The 15,931-nt window shown below is 41.2% G+C and overlaps 1 protein-coding gene across 1 annotated transcript in view; it reads left to right on the forward strand.

The window, feature by feature from the left end:
- Window positions 1-1,799: 1,799 nt before the first annotated feature.
- SNX25 (sorting nexin 25) overlaps window positions 1,800-15,931 on the forward strand; it is an 83,021-nt gene continuing 68,889 nt past the window's right edge. Inside the window, exons 1-2 of the mRNA XM_071432212.1 lie at window positions 1,800-2,255; window positions 13,801-13,885. Of these exons, the coding sequence (XP_071288313.1) occupies window positions 1,809-2,255; window positions 13,801-13,885 (532 nt within the window). The 5' untranslated portion in view covers window positions 1,800-1,808. The remainder of the gene's footprint in view (window positions 2,256-13,800; window positions 13,886-15,931) is intronic.

Below are 15,931 nucleotides of genomic sequence, written 5' to 3' on the forward strand. Positions count from 1 at the left end.
TTTACTCCTACTCTTGTAAAATGTGGAATATGTAAAAATTCTCTTAAGAAGGGATGCTCTTTTATGTTTGATCTTTGTATACTTTCAAGACTAATCAAGAAGAAGGGAGATTTAATCCTTGAAACAGATAGCAGCTAAAAAGCAAGCTCGAAGTGATGTCCATGTGTTAGAAAAACAAATTACTTGTTGGTGGAATTGCATTATTAATGCTTAGGGCTTGATATGCTTCAATGATCTCAGACCTAGCAGAAGGTTAACAAAGCTTGGGGAAAAGGATATACCACTGATAGTGGACACAAAGAATGAAGAATTTATGGGACACATGGACATTTGGCAGAACTCCCAAGGTAAGGAAGAAACCAATAAACTCAACTCAGCAATTGTGCTGAAATCAGTTCCAACTTGATAAAAGGTAATTCCTGAAAAGGGAGATGACAACCACCAACTCAAGGACCACCGACCCAAGAAATCCACCAAATCAAAAGAAGGCTGAGCATACAGACTGATTAGCATGGGAAACAAGAGAATCATTAGCCAATAGAGGATAAAATACTAATTAATGAGAGAACTATTGAACTTGTACACAATGAACACTAATTCCTTTCTTTGCTAAGATATATAAATACTAATAAGTTTTGATATTTGGTGTGCTTGATTTGTTGAATACCACTGAGCACCCAGACTTGCACAACTCTGAAATAAGTAGTCAATGTCTCTCTTGAGTGTGTAATTATTGCCTTGTTGCACACTGGGTAATGAAGCTGATTTTTGCAGACAACACTCTGAAGAGATCAAGGCCTCCCAATTCAGCTGTGCTCAGTAGCTGCTATGAGCTGACAAATTTGGTGGAGCTGTAGCTGTGCTGCACCTATAGCAAGATGAACATGTGTCCCAAGCACAGCTGAAATAGGGCAAGCCTTGTGCCCTTCCAGGAATTTGTTCTCAGATCTACCACAAACAGATATAAAATATACAACAGAGGGAGGGTACTGACTGGAGGGCTGGCATGCTTCTGTTGGGGTGGTGAGGCTGTGTTTCTTTAGCATCACTGTTCAATCAACTTTTTATCTCTCAAGTCCAGTTATTTGTGACTTCCTTTGGCTGATCAGAGGGAGCAGGCAGAGGGGTGCATACCGCCCACACTCCGGATCTCCGAGATGCCGCTCGCCAAGGCTTTTGTCCCAAGCTCTGGTTAGGGCCTCGATGACCCGGTCTGATCACGCCGGGTCCCTCTGGTCCTAGCCCCCGTCTCGGGGAGGAGTTCCGTGGCTTTCCGCGGAGCCAAGCGCCGCACTGCAGCCCGCGAGGGATCCCCCTCGCTTCGTCCGAGCGTACCCGTTTCCTGGCCAGTGCCTGGGGACGCCTCCAACCCCGCCACGGCGGAGTTCCCTGACTCGCAACACGGTACCAGACAGTCCGGCCGGGCCCCACCGTGGGGCGGTGCGGCAGGCGCACATGTCCCGGGCCCGCCCGCTCGGCAGGCACCGCCCCCGCCTCCGCCCCCTGCCCGGCCGGACACCGAGCGGCGCGGCGGGGCCTCCCCGGCTGCTGCCACGGCGCTCGGCTCCCGCCGCCCAGCGCGGGGCAGCGCTGCCGCCAGAAAGCGGCCCGGCCGCCGCGCACCCTCCTGCCGCTGGGCATGAGCTCCGGCTCCCCCGGCGGCCGCAGCGGTGCCAGTGGCGGCGGCGGGCGGCGAAGGAGGCGGCGGCGGCGGCGGAGGAGGAGAGGGGGGGCCCTGGGAGCGGCGACCTTCGCAGGGGGCTGCCGCGGCGGGAGATGCGCTTGCTCCCAGCGGCGCCAGGAGCAGCATGTTCCCCGGTGCCGACAGCGCTAGCAGCACGGCCGGGCAGCCCGAGGCGGTGGGGGCCGCCGCCCCCGGCCCGCTGGGCTCGCACGGCCCCGGTGGCGAGGCGCGCCGCCGCAGCGCCCCGGCGGCCGCCGCTGTGGTCGGCGGCGGCGAGGAGGAGGCGGCGGAAGACGAGGAGGACGAGGATCCCGGATCATCCCGCTTCGTGCTGGCGGCGGGACTGGGGCTTCTGGCTGTGTCCGTCGTCCACCTGGGGCAGGAGCGGGCCGAGGCGGGGGGCGGCGGGCCGCCGTGCCTGGCGCTGCTGCTGCTCCGCCTCGCCCTCTACGTGGGCTGCGCCGCCGCTGCCGCCGCGCTGGGCACCCTGATCGTCCTGATGTGCCGCGGCCGCCGTCGCCTGCCGCCGCCGGACTTCGCCGCCGTGGCTCCGGTCCGGCCGGTCGCGGGGGTGAGTAGCGGGAGGGGAGCGGGCGGAGCGGGCGGTGGCCGCGGCGCGCCCTCCCTGCCCGGCGGCGGGCGGGGGTGGCGCGGGCCTCGCTCCGCCGTGGAACGGCGCGCCACCCGAACCCCGTGTCCTGCTGTCCTACCGCGGGCGCAGGAGCCTGCCCGCGCTCTGCCGCCCGACGGGGCTCTAAATGGCAAAAGTTGTGTTGGACGGTAGCAGGCGCACCGGAAAAATCAACACTTTGCTCCGGGAGAGAGCTCCGGATTGCGGGAATGCTCGCAAGGTGGTTCACTCTCTTCGCTCCACAGTGGCTGTGTCTCAAATCCTTTTCTGCTCCTCCCATTGAAATGTCACTGGTAAAAGAGAGACTTGGTCGAAGAGGCAGCTTAGTGTTCCTTTAATGCGTTCTCTGAAGTCGGACAGCTTCAGATAGTGTTATCATAGTGCTATTTTGTACTCAAGCCGTTGCAGAGCTCTATGCAAAAGGGAAACAATTTCATTTTCTGCACATATTCCAAAATGTACTAGTGCACAAGCTCTTTGTAGCTCACAGCTTAGTCTTTTTCGGGTTCTTCTGAATGGGACTGATACCACGAGGTATTTGGAAACTTTCCTCCCATCCACAACCCTGTTCCCCATCATCCAGTACTTGGGAGCTAATCCTAGATGAGCCTGCAAAAATACTGCTGAAAATTTAGAATCTGCCCACACTCCTGCTTTGCAATGGGTCACAGGGATGTGGTGTTGAATGTTACAGCTGGCAGCTCCAGCCTGGAGTCCTTGGCCCCTCACGGTGTCTTGTAGGTGTGTTAGCACTTGAGCTGCCGCAGCAATAAATAGACTGTACTGTGTAAATGCTATTTCCCTTCAGTAATGTTAGGATACCTGAGAGCGCTCTGAAAAGGAAAAGGGAGGGAATTTGTGTCACCTGGGTGTGCAGCCTGGCTGTTCTGGTAACCCAGTTTGTTACATTTGGTACGAGTACCCTTCTCGGCAGTAAGTAAGTAGCGCTGTCACGTGTGTCTGGGGCTGCAGCCCATGCAGCTGAGCTTGCAGAACACAGCGGGTGCTGGCAGGGCAAGAACCTAATACAAATCACTGGCTGAAACAGTTGTCTTTCTGTCTTTTCAGTCAAATTGCTAACAACCTGTAGTAGTGGTTTATTCCTTCATTCTTTGACCTAGGGAGAGAAGGAGCCTGTGTTTGGGAGCAGTGTGCTTTTCCCGTCTGCATTTAATGGAAGCCGGCAGAGTACTGTTGCCCGTAGGGATCATTTGGCCGGGGGTTGTTGAATTCAGTGAATAATACAACTTGCAAAGGTGCATTTAGGATATATGTGTGTCTCTGTCTGATAGTCAGATACCAATTTTGTCTTATTGGTAGATTTTTTGCTTTTTGCTCTTTGCTTTGAACACTCAGCATCATACTCCACTTTGTGAAGGAAGTGAAGAACAAATAATGTGTGTGAGTGTTAAGGTGGGAAGTAAGAAGGTGTAACACACAAGTGGTAAGCAAAAGGTGGGTACAGCTAGGGATTGTTCAGCTGGATTTTGTCAGAGGAGTGCTAGGTAACAAATGTGTGTTAGGTGCATAAACACCTTCGAGTAAGGACTATATGCTTTTGTTTTTAGCCATATAGCTGTGTTACACCAAACAGAAAAAATATGTAAGTGGATCAATTGATTATCAAAACAACAATTCCTGTTGCTTTGAGATTTACAAGAATTTTTCAGTTTCAGTGTCAATGCCAGTGTCAATGCTCCAGTGGCATTTATGTACTTCTATACTTATCTGAACATCAGGTGAGTTAGCTTACTTTTACATAGTACCAAACATATCTATACATAAACTTAGCAATCGAAATCTCCCTGCTGACACAATGAGGAGCAACTTTCAGGTTTGTGAAACAGCCAATTTAATTTGGGAAGCCAACATTTGAAGGAAAAAAAAATTTAATTTCTTTTCAAAGGTCTCCTCCTTTGTGAAAAATGTAAGCCTACTGAAAAACATAAGCCTACAGAACAGCAGTGAAAGTAGAACTGTCGAGAGACAAATAGCCACTTCTGCTACTGTACCATCTGCACTTTCTCTTTGTGATGTGTTACTGTGCATTTCTCTTGAAGATGTTTTGTTCATCTGTTGGATTTGTATATATAAATAGTGCACACCTGCTGTTGTGTTATCTAATTTATAGTGTTTGCACTTATTGTAGCTCTATGGGATGTGTTTGTTGTTTCAGAAGGGAATTGAAATTTGGTATTTAAAATTCACTGGTAAGGCAGCAGTACCTGCTGGAACCCTTTTCCCAGGATTGTTTTGTTACCCTCTCCCTGACTCCATTCAATTTTTTCTTTCCTCCCTCTTTGCACTGTTCCCAAAAGTTTACTTACATGAAAGGGATGTTGAAAAAAGGAGTGAGTCATTTTACCCTTTCTATTTAGAAGATGTAATGCCAGGCATCTTAATTGGGTTTCTCATACCTTCAATTTATAGTTTTATTGATTTCTTTCTGGTACCAAGTGGCTTCAGGACGGAAAAGCTTCTTGAAGAGTTTTTCTGAACATGATTTTGTGTATGTGTAGCAGACTTTCTAATTGGAGCTTCAGCAAAATGTAGGTGAAGAAAATAAAATTGTCTGGATAGGCAGCCTATAGAAATGTAGGCCATTCACTAAAACTTCCTAATTTACTTTGTCTTTTAATTTTACATCCTTTTGCATTTACACTGCTTTTTTGTCATTCAGTTGTTACTCTCATACTTTTCATACAGCCTTATGATCCTTTTGTCTTTTCTGGGAGCCAGTAGTAGTATGACAGTAAAGCTATAATTTTTTTCAGCCTTGTTTTTTCTTTTCCTCAAGAAGAAGGAAGAACTACCTGTTGGCCTAATAATGGAAAAAATGTAAGGTAAAAACCTTATTATGACTGGCATCTCACTCTTCATGTGTTGTATGTACAAAATTTAGACAATTCACCTTTCATTCTTTGTGTGATTTTTCACATTGGGGTTAACAAATGAGGAAATAGTAAGTATTCAGGAATAAGTGTTTACTCTAGTTGTAGTCAGACTCAGCTCTTGGAAAGCTAGTGGGAGTACTCTTGACCAACTTCAAAGGGGAGTTGAATGGAGTCCCTCATGCTGAGCTGAATAAAGGGAGTTTTTTGTACATTCTCAATTCAGCAACCACTTAGCATGTGAGAGTTCAGTGCTGTTGATTTTCATGGACCTGTTCGTGCAAGTGAGGAATATGAGTGAGGAAGTGCAGTGTTGCAGGTTTGGATTTCAGAAGAGCAAGTTAAATATATTTTTCTTTCATTTTGCCTGAAGTTCCAACTAGAGAAGCAATCTTCTCAAACGTAAAGCTGTGCTTTGTCCATTTTTTGTGTAACTCCTTTGGGACTTGAAAGGTCAAGACTTCCTTCTGAAGTCAGGTATCTCAGAAAGAACACTTGAAATCTGCTGAGAATTGCAAAGCAAGCTGTGTGATTTATATCCCTATGATAAATTGTGCTTTCAATGTATTCTTTCTGTAGCTCTGTTCATAAAAACTATCTGGGCAGTCTCCTGGCTTCCACATAAAAATCTCTCTTTTGTTGGAAGAGAGGTGTACAGGCAACTCATAATAATGTCTTACTTAATACTTTAAGTACTTGCAGGTACTGATAATATTGGTAAATAGTTTCTATTGATATTGAAATAATTGGAATTGAATGAGTCCTTGAGATTGTACATTATATTATTGTCAGGTATTTTTCAGCACTTTGCAGGAGCTGTTTTAGGACAAGGTGATTTGTGGTGGTGGAGAACAGCAAAATGCAAGACTGCAAAAAGACATGATGACTCAATTGTACTTTAGTGAGAGTGTCTGTTTTGTCTGTTTTAAAGGGGATTTTCACTTCTCAAGTACCAGTGGTCTTGTTCATAGCAAAGATAGCCCTGGGTTAGAACATATGTAACCCTTTAAAATTGGAGTTTGCTTCCAAAACTCCTTTTACCTTGTGTGGTTGTAGAGGGAGATGGCTTTGACTCATGTGAAGAGCCATGTTAACCAAGTTAGTGGGAAGGGGAAGGAAAACTTTTCCCACGTTCATGTGAGTTGTTTCTCTGCCAAAAAAACTGGCAGAGATGGGGTTTTCTTTTCAGCATAATGTTTTGACTCTGATTCAAAGCAAAAGCTCCAAGTAACAGAGAGCTTGGTTATCAACTTCTTTTAAATAATGCAAAAAGCAATTATTAGTTTATTAGATTTAAGTACTGCATTTTAAATTCAGATTAAGTGAATGATACTCTGTATAAAAAAGGATCTACCTAGTCTTTCTGCAACACTAACAGAAGGATAGTGAATGTGCTTTTTTTCCCAGTGAAAAGGGTACATGGATTTTAATGTCCTGTCTTTAGTTTCCTACAATTAACAGTTGTCAATTACTTTAGTGTTTCTTTAAAACTCATCTCCTGACATATTTGGTCACTATTGTTTACTACAGTTTAATAGCTCTCAATTTTGAGTGAGTAAAGTAACGCTCTCCCTTTCTGGCCCTAAAGCCAAATCACACTACATGTGATCATATTTTATGTTCCTAAAGCCTTGTTCCATCCTTGAACGTGTATTTTTGTGAATTTGCCATTAGTGCAGGGGGCATGGGTAAAGCTTTTTTTCATTGGATCAGGTTGTCTTTGAAGTATCTGGATCCTGGAACACAGTACTGCTTTTTATCCAAGCTGTAGGAGGATGTACAGTGAAATGGAAATGGTCCCAATATTTCAAATGTGATGGCAGCTTAACTGAGGTTGAGTATTTGTCATAGTAGCCAAGCTGAGTGCTCTGCCCTTTGTGAAGAACAGAAGGGAAGCAGAGAGAAAGGACACAGTTTTATTTTCCTTCTCTGTTGGACTTTTGCCATGAGATGAAGCATGTGAAGGTAAGCTTGGAGGAGCCCCAGCAGCTGTGGAAAGTGGAAGGGTTGCCATCTGTGGGCATAAATTTCAAGTGGGATGCAAAAGAATTCTTGAGGTAATAAATAGTTTGGAGGAACTGTGAGGGAGAGGAGAAGCTTCCTAACTCCTTCAAATTTTGATCTGTATGCCTTAGTAAGACTTTAAAAGCATTTATGGGTTTTTCTAAATCTAAAGCCAAGCATCTTCTATGGTCTGTCTCATTCTCTGACTGCATAGGGGATATGTAGAGCTCTGATATTGCAGGATTTTTGTAAAAACAACAGCCTCTGGTTGTGGCACTTCTATCACACTTTAGACTGTTTTGGGCTTGCAAGCAGATATTCTGATCTAGTGCCAGTCTTTTAATTGATGGGCTGTTTCTGGACTGAAAGGAGAAGATATGTTTAGTGCGTTTTTAACAGAACTCAGAGTCTCATGCATTTATTCTTAGTTCTGTCTCATTTATAGGCAGGTCAATAATGAGCCTTTGTTGATATGGTTGAGTTTACCACTAGGAAAGTCATGAAATCAAAATAATAAAAATATATTTTAGCAATTTCTACCAATTCCATGAATATTTTAAAATGTTAAGGGAACGTTGCATGAATTGCAAGTGTTCTGCTATAGTTCAGCAGGGGCCTGTGGTTTGGGCATTTCTGGTACAGTTTATTTTTAGGGATCTGTGGAACATCTGTTATAATTTGGGATTTATAAGCCTTTTCAGAATTGGAACTTTGTTAGGACTGCATATGTTGTTTACCTGCAGGTGTAACTTTGGAGTGATAACTTTATTACAGGAGACTGACCTCAGGAAATTAAATGTTTTTCAGACTCTGATACTCACTTCTTTGTCCCATAACTCCTTAGCAGTGAGCAGACTTAGTTTTCCACACATTTTTCATCATCATGTATGTTTAGAGATTTCTTTTATTCATCATGTATATTTAGAGATTTCTTGTCTTGTCATGCAAGAATTTTCTGATTCCTTTCATTGGATCTTTTTTGTCAGCTCTGCATTTTATTGTTCTTGACATTTAATTTTCTCAACTTTGTGTTGGATTGACATCTCATATTTTGCTGTGAATGGGCTGTTTTTACCTTTGTAGGGACTGCTTCTCACATGAACAGTGTTCTATGATTCAAAACATAACTAGGGAGCTAGCTCATTTCTCCTGATAACCAAGCTCTGCTGAGTCAATAAGGATGGATGGTGGGCTCCTAGAGATCTTACTGTCCAAGTCTCTTGCTGGGAGATCCTAAGGGTGGCTATAAAACCTGTGTAATAAGGTCAAGAGTGAAGACGTCCTGCATTCAAGGTATGCTTTGACATTGAAAATAGCGTAGGCATGTATCAGAAACATTCTGAAAATCACATCAAGTTCTCTTGTATTGCCAAGTCTTGGTTTCTTGCTCTCTGCAAAGCACAGCAGCAGAAGTTACCTAAGGAAAGAGCCAGTTACATAGAACACTGTGTCCTCTCCCAAGCTGTTACTTCAAGTGGCTAAAAAGATAAAGAAATCATGTAGTCATGAGGGGAACAGATTTGTGTTGTGTCTATGGGAGGTTTTTGTGATCAGTCATTCTATACCGTTTTCCCCTATTAAATATGCACAGTGAAACAGAACAAGTTAATGGTAATAAAATGAATGATGATGGTTCACGTGGCATGTTTTGTGGTGCTCTTGAAAACAGAACACCCTATAAAATGTGTGTATGGTAAAAAGTCATGTGCAGGGAGGGTCTATCAATAGGCCTCTCAGGAGTTTCTCTCTGGTTGCTAAGCTGAGACTCTGCAACTCAAGCATGATTTTGTGCTGGCTTTTCTGGCTTGCCAGCAATTTAGTTTTCATACCATATGGCTCTTTTGGCCTTGAAGTATAGACCATAGGTTCTTGTCATCTCTTTTTACAGAGGAGGAGAGTGTGGAAATGTTCAGTAAATTGGGGCTATGCCTGTACCTTGAGAATTCATTTAAGGCTTTATTTTGATGGCAATATTAAAAATTCCAGCACAGGATAATGCTGTATTTCTTGCTGTGCAGTGATTTGAATGCTAGCTTACCTATTATTTCTTAGCTGTACTTATGGAATGAAAGTAGTACCCGAGAAATGTTTCATTTTCATATTCTTTTTCTTATCTGTCTGATATTCTATGAAATCTCAAGTGAAGAAAGTTCTATCCTGATTACAAAGTTTTTACACTGCTGCAGTTTTACCAGTTTTAAACAGCTAAGATTGAAGATCCCTATATGATAAACAGAGTTTACATATTCTAGGAGCTACTACATTAGTAGAAATAATGAGATGATATCATAAAATAATTACCAAGATAATGATGCTTAAGATAATAGGATTAACATGCTTTAAGTATGTTGACTTTTAAATTGGTAGTTATGGTATCTGTTAATGCTGACTGTGACACATATATATATGCCTTGTAATCTTAAATAGACTATAAGTAAAGATTAAAAAATATCAACTCTTGTGAACATAAATTTGTTTTTGCATCATTAGTTGAAATAATGTTGGGATAAGAACATCTATATGAAGTAAAATATTACTTCATATAGATGTTCTTATCCCAACATTATAAGAACACATCTATCCACGTCTGTTAAATATGAATTTATGAAGAGTTCAGTGAAGTATTGTTTGCAGCTGTGACTCTTTGTTATCAAGGTCCAGTCTGATGTTAATGTATGCTTTACAAAGATAAGAGGAAAGTTAATAGGGCAACAGTGGGAGGAAAAAGTAACTATGAGTAACTGGTTGGTTTCTGTATGCTGAATTAGATGCAGCCTTTCCCTTTTAGATCAGTGATTAAACTGTCTCATCCACAATGCCCATTTATATTGTGGCATCTGTTGTGATCTCTGCTCTAGTTTTGCTGCAATTGAGTTAATGTAATAGGAATAATTGTAAATTTTTCTCTGCTTCTGGCCTCAATTCCATGGCAGAGTAAGGCTGCATGTGGTGTGCCTGTAGCAGGTGCCTGGCTTTCTGCTGCTGTGTTTTAAAAATTGCATTTGATACAAAGTGTTGCAAATGAATTTCTTGATAGTGGAAGGTACTCCTGTGTTCTCTGTGCTTTGCCATTTATTGAGTATTGTGCTGAAATAATTTCTTAATTCTTTTTCATTTAACATTTATTGTTGTCTTCAGAGCTAATTTAAAATTCCTCATATAGTTTAAACCAATAAATGACATTTACTTAATTTTTGAATCTGTAGGAGACTGAACCTAGGACAGAATTTCAGGTTCAATGTCAGCCTTTTTGTTTCTTGACCGATTCAGACTGTTGTTTTCTACATCATAAATAGTTTTCAAAAGTATCAAACAATGAGTGTTGTTCAGAAGTCTGCAGGAAATGCACACATCCTTTTTTTCAGCCTCTAAGCAAAGTCAAAACTGAAGAAAACTTGAAGAGTTCCAGGAAACAGGCCTCCCTGTTTGTTAGCAACTTCATTCTTAGCATGTACGTTCAAAATGTTCTCCACCCCTATCCCTTCAAGTCCTTTTGTTAAGTTTTATTTATGTTTCAGTCTGGTTTCTGTCATTACTTACCAATGAAATCTACAGACAGGAACCCAATTGTCTTCACACCAATTAAAAAAAGATAAATTTTTGAGGGCTATGATAGCGCAAGTCAGGACTTAGAGGAACATGCCGGGTTTTAATCTGCATAAAAGAGCATCTAAACTAGAGCTTTGACTGTGTTAAATCCATTTACAAATGTTTTTGGCTCAGTCAGGGTTATGCCAACTATTTCATGAAGCCTGGCACCATTTTTCTTTAGATGAATGACATGAAGAAAAATGTGAAAACATTCAAATCTAAGCTTTCTAGCTGAAACTGTTTTCTACATATGCCCTGCATCTGACTTGAGTCGGGGTGGGAAGAAAGTCTTTCAGTGAAATATGCTGTATTTTTCGTTCTCTCAGCTGTTAGAGCTGAGCTTGGACTGTGAATTTTCTGAAATCCTTCTGTTATCACAGATGTTGGTTATCAGCATTACCAGGTTGTTACTGTTGTTTTTAAGGTGTTTACTGCCATATGTCATCTAACTTGGGAGTGCCTGCTTATTTAATTAATTCATCACTTTTATTGTCACAGAAACAGTACTTTTTGAAAGCAAACCTAAACTAACAAGGCTTAAGTCTTGGTTCTGCTAAATGCAAGTTCATAAAATGGGGAAAAAAATGAGTTTGATCACTTGTTTTAGACAAGGCACCTTTAGATCTGATATATTATTAATAATGAAATTAAATTAACAGCTCTCTGAAGGGTCATCAAGGATCATGAATAGTTCAGGTTGGAAGGAATATCTGGGGGACATCTAGTTCTCTCTCTTGCTCAGAGTGAGGAAGATTGAGAGATGGAGACCCCACAGCCTGTCAGCACTCCTATTCTGATACTTGAGCAGCCTCGTGATTAAAATAGTTTTGTCTTGTGATGGAAATTTCCTGTGTTGCAATGTTTCCTAATGTCCCGTGCATCTGCAAGAAGAGTCTGGCTCCCTTTTCTCTGTATCCTGTCATTCAGTAGTTGGAGACAGCAGTAAGGTCTCCCTGAAGTTGAATTCTTAAACCTGAAGGAAACCAACTAGAATCATAATTTTATAGTGGAATAAGCTACTTCTTGCAACTATAGATCCCCTGATCCCCTCTGAAGGTTGCTTTCCTTTTTTTTTTTTCTTAACTTGTGCTTAAACTAGTTTTGAAAGGAATAATTTGGTGAGCACTACATTTGAGCACTTACTGATGCTTTAGGCCATAAAAAATGCCTCCTGAAATGTATGTGATGCAACTGTGGATGCCTAAGTTAGCTTGAGGTCACTGATCTCCATGCAGGTAGGACTGAGTTCAGCAGAAGGATTGTAGGATACCTAAGCTGGCAGGAGTGTTAAGGAAAATGGAGTGTGTTGAGCATGGATCTTGAGTCAGGATTGTTGGCTCGTGTTTAGGAGTTCTTTCTTCACAGAAAGACCTGAGTGAGTTTGTTTAATTGGGTTTTCCCTTCCCCTAAGGTACTTGGGGTATTTCACGTCTCTGTGAGTCTTCTCTTTTTAATTTTTTAAATAATGCAGCTTCCTGCTGCAGATAAACCAGAAAAATCCTAAAATAATTGTGTGACTGGCATTAACACAGCTTTGAACAGTGTTGAGGAAGTGTGATTACATTAATAGCCAGAGATGATGTATTGGAGCATTACAAATAGTGTTAGACCTTACAAAGAGAAAAAATACTTTTCCTTACTGTTTAGCTGGGTATGGCTGAAGCTTTTAGCAGTGGTCAGATCAAAAAGGGGCTTGGAAATCTATAGTGGTTCACTAAATACTCTGTTCTCACTCCTCATTTACTATAGTCTTAATAGTGAGGGGGGACTGCAGATGGAGGCAAATGTGCTGAAGTCTTGCTGCTCCTGCCATTGGTAGTGTTGTGGAGGAGGGAAGAAATCAGCACAAAGACCACAATCATGGTCTCAGAATTGTGACTGGAAGAACTCTAGGGAGTGTTCCTGCATTCATCCAAAAGGTGGAACAAATCAGCTGTGGGCAGGGGGGCACTCAAGGCATGGAAAGTACCTTTCCAAGTCACTTTGCTGTGTGATAGGTGTGAGTGAGCCTGAAAAGCTTCATTTTACTGTTAAAAGTAGTGCAGAGACTCCTTTATCTAGGTTCTATTAGATGAACTTTGTTAGACTCTCCATGCACGCATCTGAAGTAGACAAAAAACATTAAACCAAAATACAGATTATTAGCCTGCAAATTGGCTGAAATAACAGTATATTGCCTTTAAGAACATTAAACTGTTTTTTCTTCATGTTTATGCTGCTTTCCTATTCTCTGTGTGGTGAATGTTGGAGGGATGGGGATGTTTCTGAAGTGCTTTCCCCTTAGGAAGTAGAGTGAGCTCCAAGCAGATTGACAGTGGGAACAGTTTCTATTTCTGTTTTGAATTATACTCCTTTCTATATAAATACATCATGAGTCACTGTTCTTTATCTATACCCTGAAAAATGTTTCTCCATCCGCCCACCTGTTTGGACACTGTGGGAGTGAATACTCCAATAAAGACAAATATTTGTGTAGGACAGCAGCTTAAAATGCAGAGGGCCAGAAGTATCTTTGAAGAAAGAAGCCCAGAAAAATGTGAACCAAATAGGAGATATAAAGGAGATATAAAGGTTTCTCTTTTGTTTTAAAAGTAGTTTACAAGGATAAATGAAGTCTATTGTCACAGCAGGCTATAAAAATGTTCTATTTGCTGTGAAAATACAGAATAAAAGAGTTCTAGTTGTTTTGTTACGTGCATGTCCTATTCTCAGTGCACTGTCTTGCAAATGAATACAGCCGCTTTCTACCCAAAAAACTTCACTTAAGATAATTTTGCAAGTTGTACAATGTGTGATACACAAGTATTAATATGTGCTTAATAAACAATGTATAATAGCCTCATAGACAATTGACACTCCTCTCTTTTACCATATGAGGTGACAATATTTGCATAAAGACCAAATGATACGTTACTATTGCCTAGAATTCCAGTTTTATTCCTTCTGTAACTTTTAGTTTATTTCTTCCTCTTACAATGTATGTTCTATTTTAATTTCAGAGTAATTGGTCTGGAAGCTTTCATGATTCAATCCAATCAAGGAGAGTGGTTATTTCTCACAATATGGATAAAGCACTGAAAGAAGGTGAGTCTTAGGAGCATTAGAATCTGAATGTCTCTTGTCCTTTTAGCAAACCATAACTGCACAATATTCCAAGACTTTAGAATACGACCCTGGTTTCTTCCATGATATGAAATGTAATAGCAAGGTCTTAGTCTTCTCAAGAAATCCACTGTAGTAGGTAATGTGATGTTGTCATTGTAGTGGCTGGTTTTTACAGAAATACATTGAAATACAGTCCTTAATACTTATGCACAAAGCAAAGGGGTAACACTTAAAATATTCTTGACTGGGTTTTCCTGAACTGAGAAATCCTGTAGGTTCTTGCATACAGTCTTCCCATTTAGTGCAATTCTTGCCATTAAAACTGAATCTAAAATCAATATTTGTATTTCTGACTGAGAGAGTATATCAACCTTTTGTAAATATTTTATCTAATTTTGAAGACTTTTTCCTTTAGGATTTCTTTGCAGCACTTTTTCCTGTATTTTTCATAAATTAAGACTATCTTTGAAAATTATCATTGCTTTAAATGGGTTGGTTGTCTTATGACACCTTGTTATGTTTTTGAAGTTATTTTTGTGAATAGCTGTTAGCAGGGTATGTAGCAAAATTATAAAATTAGAGCACTACCTACCTATGTCATTGAGATGGATGCATGAGGCCATCCCTACTCAGTAAGGCTGAAAGCAAGTTACTAATACTTAAATGATTCATTTTTCAGAGTTAAGTACCTTATGCTGTGACAGCTCATGCCTTTCTGCTATTTTTTTTTCAGAGTAGCTTTTACCCTCCATTCTCACTCTGAATTTTGGAAAGCAAACTTGTCAGATTTTGTTTTATTTCTTCCAGGCCTAAGTGATGAAGCCAACTTCTCTGTTTTGCAGTTTGACAAAGATGAGGCTGTACTTTTTGCTCTACCATACAAAGTGTTTTTGGTTTGAAAGGTGACTGAGTCATCTTCAGTTTAAGATACTGAATGCAATCATTTTGAAATACTGAATGCAATCCCAAAAGCAATAGTTTTTTATTAGCACAAAATGATCAGTCTCTATGAAAATAGACAGGACTTCTTGCCTGTGACAGTTCTGAAATTTGTAGTTGTCTTGATGTGAATGTTTTTTTTTCTATTTTTGTTTTTTTTCCCCCACAAGTTTGTGGTTAAATAAAACTTTATTACTAGTAATATAAAAAATACCATCTGTATTTGTGTTTCCAATCTTGCAGTGATTAGGATTAAAGCATTTATATATGTTGTCCCAGGAATTTTTGACAACTTTTTGCTGTCTAGGTGTCATGTGCTACTCAACAAAATGCTTTAAAAAGCCTTATTCATTTAGCTAGGAGACATTCAGTTGTAATGGTGTTTCAGTCTTGGGGACCAGTTTGGACTCTTAGTGCTTCTTGAGATTTTAGGATGTGGGGTTTTTTGTGTGGGCTTTTTCTTTTTCCCCTTAACAGATTTTACTTCTTTTTACATTACCTTTGAGACGCATGGATGATGTCATCTGATGTCAGAAATGCTGTTGCTGGATGTGAAGAGACAGCCCTTTGGTTAATTCTGATTTCTTCAGCTCTGTTTCATCATTGTGTAATTAAGTTGGCCTTGCCCCCCTCCAGAACTGCCTGTTGTCTGTTAGTCATGCCATGCTTTTGCTGGTGTTATAGCCAGGCTGTGTGGTCTTTTCTCTCTGAGTTTGGTGTGCTTCACCTGAGGGTCTGTGTCACTTCAAGCTGCCCCTTGCTTTACTGCGTTTTTCCTGATGTTCCCATCATAGTCTGTTAATGTAAAGATCTTTGGTTTAACTGAAGGAGTCATCCATGCTTCTGTTCCAACCATCAGTCTTATTTCAATAACTAGTAGATGTTTAGATAGTTTTCCTGTGATAGTCACTGGCTGATAATAGTTGTCTGTGTCTTATACAGCTTCTTGTCTTGCTGTACTAAAATTGTTGGGAATCATCCTTTTACAGTGTGCCTCACACTAAACACCACCAAGAAGGAGCTCTGTATATGTTGGTTCACAGCTCCACCCTAAATGCCTTTGTTATTTTCCATTAAGAGCAGAGC

Source organism: Agelaius tricolor, unplaced genomic scaffold (assembly GCF_023055355.1).
Source record: "Agelaius tricolor isolate 1412-34295 unplaced genomic scaffold, bAgeTri1.0.p SCAF_8, whole genome shotgun sequence".
Lineage (NCBI taxonomy): Eukaryota > Metazoa > Chordata > Aves > Passeriformes > Icteridae > Agelaius > Agelaius tricolor.